An 8,715-nucleotide genomic window follows, 5' to 3' on the forward strand; every position below is an offset into this window, starting at 1 on the left:
GCCAGTGAAAAAAAGCTTCTCAGATCAGCTTCGATCAGCTTTGCGGTTGAAGCTATTCGGCATATTTCGCTTTTTCATGTTCTTCGTTCTTCTCTGAATTATCGCCTGTATGGCAGGCAACAACTATTGCTCACTCGTGAGTTACGAGTTAATGCGATTCATAAAGCAGTCTTCAGCTAAAGAAGCGTTCAGTAGTGAGCGATATCATCTACATTCTTCATGAAGAATATTTTTTGGTTCTTCCTCGCGAATGAATGAATGATTTTAGGGAACAAGGGAAACTATTCATGTTGAATGGCAAAATTCGTTGTGATGGTAAACAGAATCAGAAGATTTGTTGCATTGCGGCTAGATAAACCTAAAACTTTTCCACTTAATTCTATTATTTGGTCGGCGTTAAGTCAAACCGAATCAAGTAACAAAACTTTGATTTCGAGAAAAACGCGTTCAAAGTTTGTTGCTCTGTATGGTTTATAGCTATGAATCGTTCGAAATCTTCTCATAACTCTGGCTGTTTGCAATATTTATGTAGTCTGATTAGTGTAAAATGTAGCTTAGAAATTTCTTGACCGTTTGCTGTTGTTTATAAACGGTCCATTTAAGCAAATCTGATAACACGGATGTAATCCACAAAATTATATCTCTCGTATTAAACGATCGCTCTTATCAGTGTAGGGCATAATATCGTACAAGCAGCAATCGATCGGCTTTGATCGTGCGCTATATTCACCACACTAAACCACAGCAGCGTCCAGTCTGCTGGGCCAGTATCAGTTAGAATCATATCTTTGATCAAGTCGCATCGTTCTTATCTACTCGGTGTAGACAGAAGAGCTAATAAAATTCACTAAGTTAAAGTTCAAGTTTTCCCTCAAAAATAAAGTGTAGTTATTTCTCTAAGCCGGCAGTTTTAGACTTTCGTGTTCCGAATTCAGAACCGTCTCACGCGTGTGATATTTTAGTTTGGCGCTATCGAAGGCGCATTTTTCTTTGCCTTAAATCCAATCGAGAACATTGGTCCTTCGAGCCGGATGAACTCCGGATATTCTCGATTGGATGAAGAACTAAGAATCACGCGAGTGAAAACGATATAAACGGACTGGTTTTGTGCGAAACTTTTACGCGACACGTGGTCGCTTGTGATACATGCGCGGCGGGATTTAACAAAGGCATCACAAGAGGCATTGTGCCTATTGTTCATCTATACTGGCTTTGACTGCGGCGGCCATCGTCGAATGCTGTTCATCGTTTTGTTCACGGAGAGAATCGGCCATCGTTTCTGCTACGGACTCGCTGCTGCTGTTGCTGTTACGCTGCTGGGAAGTATTCTATCGAATCGAAGTGCATGTCTGTGGTGGCGTTTTTTGCATGAGGCGCCAACATATGTTCGTAAGGGTAGAGTTGGGAGTTGTGCAAATAAAGAAAGATTTCACATGCATGAGCGTATTTCCTTTGAATATTTTGGGTTTGAGTTGGTTTGATATTCCTTTCATTGCATGATTGTCTGGCTTTGTCGGTAATTTCGAAGTTGTTGGGTCCACTGCTGCTGTCAATCCCCCACAGTTGGTCAATACACCTAGCGCGAACGCGAATCGGTTAATCGTAGAGTCGGTCGGTCAATTCATCTACCAGTGCTGTGCTGATTTACTGAAGGCTGATAAAGTGATAAGTGATACATTCGAACGGTTTGCAGTGCTGCTAGATAACCAAGTGACTATATATTCAAGGGTGCGAACAATAAAAATAAACTGACTAACTTTCAATATACTCTCCTATCATTCATAAAGTGACAGTGATCAGCAGCATTGCAAATCAGTGAATAGGTGGACTCTTTTTAAGCGAAAATGGAAGATATAAAAGATCTCAAGAAGAATGAGCGGCAGTTGCGGTCATCTATCAAAACCATAGCGAAATTCGTCCAAGGTTTTCGCAAAGAAGTGCATGAAAAACAGATCGACGTTCGTTTGGAAACGCTGGAGAATGCGATGCGGAAGTTTTATACCGTCCGACGTAAAATCGAAATGGCTATCGACGACGAGGACGAGAAGCCTGACACCAAAGAATCTGCGGAACAACGAGCGGAGCGTTTGGAAGCTCTAGCGGCCCAGCGAGAGGAAGAATATGATGAGGCCATTCGGGTTGTAGAGGAGGAGTACTATGAAATTAAAACATCTCTCCTGGCCTTGCGATCCAGTGCAGATACAAATACTGTGCGGGCTACCAATGACGTCACATCAGCTGCAGCGCAACCGTGTTTCTCTAAGGTAAAGCTGCCCGATATTAAACTTCCGACATTCAGTGGCAAGGTAAAGGATTGGGTTACCTTTCGAGATACGTATCGGAGTTTAATACACAATAATTGTCAACTTGATGCTGTCGATAAGTTTACGTATCTACGATCGTCTGTCTCCGGTGATGCTCTTCAAGAGATTAATTCAGTTGCACTTTCGGCGGATAACTACGAAGTGGCTTGGCGCATGCTGGAAAAACGATTTGAAAACAAAAAGCTGATTGTGAAGGCGCATCTGGATGCTCTCTTTGCAATTGAGCCCATGCGAAAGGAAAATTACGACACTCTATGCTTCCTGATCAATGAATTTGACAGGAATTTACAAATGTTAGCGAAAATTGGGGAAGATTTTTCGAACTGGTCTACGATTTTGGCTCACATGGTGTATACACGTTTGGACTCAACCACGCTGCGGCACTGGGAGAGTCATCATAACTCAAAGGAAGTCCCGAAATACGAGATCCTGATTGAATTTCTTCGGGATCAATGCACAGTGTTGCAGTCGATTACTCCAAGCAAATCTAGTACAGATGAGTCAAGGCGTCCACGGCTGTCTGTGACACATACTGCTGTTCAGTCGTCGAGACGATGTTTGTTTTGTGGCGATTCGTTCCATTTGGTGTTCCAATGCAACAAATTCAAGTCCATGTCATTGAATCAACGTATGGAGGAGGTGAATAAGAAACGGTTGTGTCGAAATTGCTTGTCCGCTGGACATTTTGCTGAGAATTGTTCCCGAGGTTCCTGTATACGATGCGGCAGAAAGCATCACACCCTCCTACATCACGAAAACGGAGTAAGCGTATCTAGTGCAACAAAACCATTCGTTCCAAAAGCGCAAGGTAGACCACAGACAGCAGGCCCACAACCACAACAACCGCAACACAAGCCACACGGTCAGACACAAACCACACTCACTCAAACACCAACAGAACAAAAAGCCACTACATCATATCCAGCTGTAAGCACAACCCCTCTTAACACTCACCCACGAAACACCACAGAACATCACACAACAACTACTCTTGAAGCCGTCACTCAAGTTCCGTCATGTCAAGTTCTCATCTCCACTGCCATTGTGCGGGTGGAAGATCAATTTGGCAATATTTCGTTCGCTAGAACTTTGCTGGATTCGTGTTCCGAACTCTGTTACATGACCAGTAAATTTTCGAAGAGACTAAAGCTCAGGGAATCACCCGCATTCTTGCAAGTACAAGGCATCGGCAATGGTAGCACTTCAGCTACTAAGTGCGTTGAAGCAAACATCCAGCCACGTCATCCCTCAATTTCATCGTTTGCGGAAAGTATGAAGTTCTACGTTTTACCAAAGATTACCAACGCTATACCGATAAGCTCAGTTGAGATCGATCCTGATCACCTTCCCCAAGAAATGGTATTAGCGGATCCATCGTACGGAAAACCCGGACCAGTCGATATGATCATTGGAGCTGAAATATACTTTGACTTGCTCACTGCCAGGAAGAAAAAGTTGAGTGAAGATGGCCCAACTCTCCAAGAAACCGTATTCGGTTGGGTGATATCAGGACGAGTTCCTAAGCAAGTTTCTCCGCGGACATCGACCTTCGTTAGTTCAACCGTGGATCTTCAAGAGTTGATCGCCAAGTTTTGGGAATTAGAGACCTGTTATGTGACCAGTACTCATTCCGTGGAAGAGACCGCATGTGAAGAACTGTTCGAGCGAACTACCGTGCGTGACGCTGAAGGTAGATTCGTCGTAAGTTTGCCTAAAAAGGAGAATGTGATCCAGAAATTAGGAGAATCGAAAGCTATTGCACTAAAACGGTTCTCGAGCCTGGAGAAAAGGTTAGATGCGAATCCTGAGCTAAAGGCGATGTACAAGGAGTTTATTCACGAGTATCAGCTGATGGGTCATATGAAGGAAGTACGCGACGAGCCTTATCAGGAGCCCATTTATTACATGCCTCATCACGCCGTGTTGAAGCCAGACAGCACAACGACAAAACTTCGTGTTGTTTTCGACGGGTCGTGTCGCACATCGACTGGAGTTTCCCTAAATGATGCGTTAATGGTAGGTCCAGTAGTTCAGAATGACCTGTTTTCGATCATCACCCGTTTTCGTTTGCATCGTTTTGCTCTTGTCGCGGACGTTGCAAAAATGTACCGAATGGTACAAGTTCAACCTTCTGATCGGCATTTGCAGCGAATTCTCTGGAGAGATTCATCCGAAGATCCAGTGAAGTCATTTGAGCTCACAACCGTTACCTACGGCACTGCATCTGCGCCGTATCTCGCGACAAAATGTCTCTCAACGCTAGGGAAAGGTTGCCAATTGACGCACCCTCAAGCTGCCAAGGTAATTCAAAAGGACTTCTATGTCGACGATATGCTGTCCGGAGCAGACAGTATCGAAGAAGCTAATCGACTCATGTCAGAGGTAATTGAGATTACCAATTCAGCTGGTTTTATTCTTAGAAAGTGGAATTCTAATTGCGCACAACTACTTGCTAAGCTTCCTAAACATCTAAGAGATGATCGAGCCACCCTGGAGCTGGACTCCTCTAGCTCTACCGTGAAGACTTTGGGACTCCGTTGGGATACCAATTTGGACAGTTTCTATTTCTGCTTTCCACAATGGCGGTCGAATGCATCAGCCATCACAAAGCGAAGCATCCACTCAGACGCAGCATGCTTATTTGACCCGCTAGGCTTGGTGGGACCGGTAGTAGTACAGGCGAAAATAATCATTCAACAGTTGTGGCAGTTGAAATGCGGTTGGGATGAACCATTGGATGAAAAATTGCAAACAATTTGGAAGGAGTATAAGCAAAATTTAATGGCCCTTGAGTCACTGTCAGTTCCTCGTTGGATCGGCTTTACTAATGATTGTTCGGAAATTCAGCTACACGGGTTTTGCGATGCTTCAGAGGTGGCCTACGGAGCATGTCTATATCTGCGTTGTACCGCATCGGATGGGACTGTGTCAGTACGTCTCATCACGTCGAAGTCGAGAATAGCACCGCTAGAGAATCTGAAAGCCAAGAAGAAGAAGGTAACAATTCCTCGGTTAGAACTATCATCCGCCTTGCTGCTTAGTCATCTGTACGAGAAGTTTTCCTCTAACGTTACGATCAAATCAACATTCTTTTGGACCGATTTCATGATCGTCAAACACTGGCTGGCATCGCAACCGTCAAGATGGCAAGTTTTTGTCGCTAATCGTGTGTCGGAGATACAACACATCACCAAAGGTGGCGCTTGGAAGCACGTCCCCGGCATTGAGAACCCGGCAGATTTGATTTCCAGGGGAATGTCTCCAGCTGAATTACAATATCAACCTCTTTGGTTCCAAGGTCCACGATGGTTGGCTCAGAATCAAGAATATTGGCCGCAACCAGAAGAAGCCATTCCAGAATCGTTCGAACCATCTCTCCTGGAAGAACGATCATCGCCAGCTTTCCCCGCTCAAGCTACTCCACCTAGCGAAATTTTCGGACTTAGATCGACATACTCAGAACTCATCAGACTGGTCGCACTACTCATACGTTTCAAGCATAATTCGCAACCTGGCAACAGGCAATCTAGAAGAGATGGAAGCATTACACATGTGGAACTAGAACAAGCAACGCTGCTACTAGTCCACTTATCACAGCAAGAGTGTTTTTCGGCAGAACTACTCAGCTTGACAAGGCAAGGTCATGTTCAAGAAAGCTCTTCTATCAAAGGTCTACGTCCTCAGCTTTCCGTCAATGGTATAATGTGCGTTGGCGGCCGGTTATCTCACGCCCCAGTTACTGAGTCTAGAAAACATCCATTCATCTTGCACCACCATCACCCGCTCGCAATTTTGGTTATGCGACATTATCATCTGCGACTATTTCACGCCGGCCAGCAACTGCTGATTGCATCAGTTCGAGAGAAGTTTTGGCCAACTGCTATCCATAGTTTGGCTAAAAAGGTTATACATGAATGTGTCTCATGCTTCAAGAATAAACCTAAGGTCGTAGATCAACTAATGGCAGATCTTCCGTCCGAGCGAGTAACGCCATCATCACCGTTCTCAAAAGTGGGAGTAGACTATTGTGGTCCCTTCCTGATATCTTATCCTAACCGTCGGACCAGACCAGTAAAGTGCTATGTAGCGATATTCGTTTGTCTGGCGGTGAAAGCGGTTCACTTAGAACTCGTAGCAGATCTAACAACTCAAGCGTTCCTGGCTGCTCTGAGGCGTTTTACCGCGCGACGCGGAAAACCAAATCTAATCATGTGTGATAACGCTACAACATTTGTCGGTGCTAAGCGTGAACTATCTGAACTACATCGCTTATTTCTAAGTCAGCACTTCCAAGATGCTGTTGTCAGGGATGCCGGAAATGACAGCATTGAGTTCCGGTTCATTCCTCCTCGCACTCCGAACTTTGGTGGTCTGTGGGAGGCACAGGTGAAATCGTTCAAGAATCACTTTCGTAAGACAATAGGACTCCGAACGCTAAACATCGACGAAATGCAAACAGCTCTTCTTCAGATTGAAGCAATCCTCAACTCTCGTCCGATGACACCACTTAGCAGTGATCCAAATGATTTCCAAGCTCTCACGCCTGGACACTTCTTGGCGCAGCGTCCCATGACAGCAATCCCGGAACCAGATCTTCAAGATGTACCTGTTAATCGGCTATCTATGTGGCAGCGTGCCCAATACTTCACTCAGCAACTATGGAAAAAGTGGTCCACGCAATATCTATCAGATCTTCACAATCGGACTAAATGGACCAAGCAGCGAGACAACGTGACAGTAGGAACAATGGTCCTGCTGAAAGATGAAAATTCACCTCCACTACGATGGAATCTGGCTCGAGTCGTCAAGGTTTTTCACGGCTCAGACGGCAACATCAGGGTTGTCACCGTACGTACAAAAGATGGATACTTCGACAGGGGAATTTCTAAGATATGCGTCCTCCCAATTCGGGACAACGCTCAGCAAGTCTCGGCAGATGGGAATTAAACCCACTGCTGCATCGGTGCGGAGGGCTCCTTAGTGAGTGCCTCCGCAGCCCAGTTAAGTTTTTGTTTTTATTTACATTTCAAAAAGCTCAAGGAATGTTTGTCTCCCATAGGGTATCCTGGCCCCGGTCATCCGGGCCATCTGAATCGTCATCTGAAGTCATCCACTCTACACAATCCGCAATCTACTATTCATGAAGAAGCCCGAATCCGTCTCGTTTTATGCATGCATGTCAGTCTTGGTGAAGGAAATCGTTTGGTGGCTAGGCTGTATCAATCTCGGCGCATAAGGCGTCTGCATCAACTGTGAAGGTTTTTGCTATGTTACGAAACCAGCTAATCACATCATCTCATCGACAGTATCAAAGTTCAGCATTTTCAAGAAGTCCCTAAAGGGCAACTATGACATCTCACACAATCGGTCTCGGACAGTTGGTTGGCGTCGGGTCTGATCATCCCTACCCGTCAGTCTACGTCTGCGACTCGTCAAGAAGTTTATATTCATCCTCAAGAAATCTACATTACCTCAAGGCATCCCTCATCGTGAATCAATTGACAGGCGCCGTAAAAGCCCTGTGGGGTAAGTTGTTCCAGTTTACGACAAAATTCTTCTGTTTACTACATCCATCTCATCCCGAGGAAACCATCAACTGCATCACCATCTATTCATGACGTCAAGTACAACGAACCAAGCCGTATCAATGAAGGAAGAAGTCATGCGCTATCCAGTGCATTCGCAGTCATTCATATTTCGAAGTTTAACACATCATCCCCATCATTATCCGAAAGAACCAGAGTAAGCATCTGCATCTGTATATCGCAGGAGAGAACTACCGAGAGGGCTCGGTGTAAGCAACCTCATTAGCAACGATTAGATCTACCGAGAGGGCTCGGTGTCATCGATCTCAGCAGCTGTAGAAGCTGTCCCAGAAAGTGCAAGTGCACTCAAAGTGCGTAATGAAGTCAAAACAATCATATCATTATATACTAAGAAGAATCGATTCGTACAGAAGAATATTAATATCAATCAAAATTGTATAGAGCATAAGAAAATTGAAACCCCTCTGGTTTCAAGGCGGCCGGCATGTTTATAAACGGTCCATTTAAGCAAATCTGATAACACGGATGTAATCCACAAAATTATATCTCTCGTATTAAACGATCGCTCTTATCAGTGTAGGGCATAATATCGTACAAGCAGCAATCGATCGGCTTTGATCGTGCGCTATATTCACCACACTAAACCACAGCAGCGTCCAGTCTGCTGGGCCAGTATCAGTTAGAATCATATCTTTGATCAAGTCGCATCGTTCTTATCTACTCGGTGTAGACAGAAGAGCTAATAAAATTCACTAAGTTAAAGTTCAAGTTTTCCCTCAAAAATAAAGTGTAGTTATTTCTCTAAGCCGGCAGTTTTAGACTTTCGTGTTCCGAATTCAGAACCG

At 44.7% G+C, this 8,715-nt stretch overlaps 1 protein-coding gene across 1 annotated transcript; it reads left to right on the forward strand.

The window, feature by feature from the left end:
• The first annotated feature begins 1,844 nt into the window (after positions 1-1,844).
• Positions 1,845-7,271, forward strand: LOC128736596 (uncharacterized). Its single transcript, XM_053831086.1, has one exon. It carries the CDS (start codon positions 1,845-1,847, stop codon positions 7,269-7,271), a length of 5,427 nt encoding a protein of 1,808 aa, XP_053687061.1.
• The last annotated feature ends 1,444 nt before the right edge of the window (positions 7,272-8,715 follow it).

The sequence above is a fragment of the Sabethes cyaneus genome, chromosome 2 (assembly GCF_943734655.1).
Source record: "Sabethes cyaneus chromosome 2, idSabCyanKW18_F2, whole genome shotgun sequence".
NCBI lineage: Eukaryota > Metazoa > Arthropoda > Insecta > Diptera > Culicidae > Sabethes > Sabethes cyaneus.

What these genes read in the sequence shown, in the direction of transcription:
- LOC128736596 (XM_053831086.1), top strand. Translation starts at nt 1,845, where the DNA reads ATGGAAGATATAAAAGATCTCAAGAAGAATGAGCGGCAGTTGCGGTCA.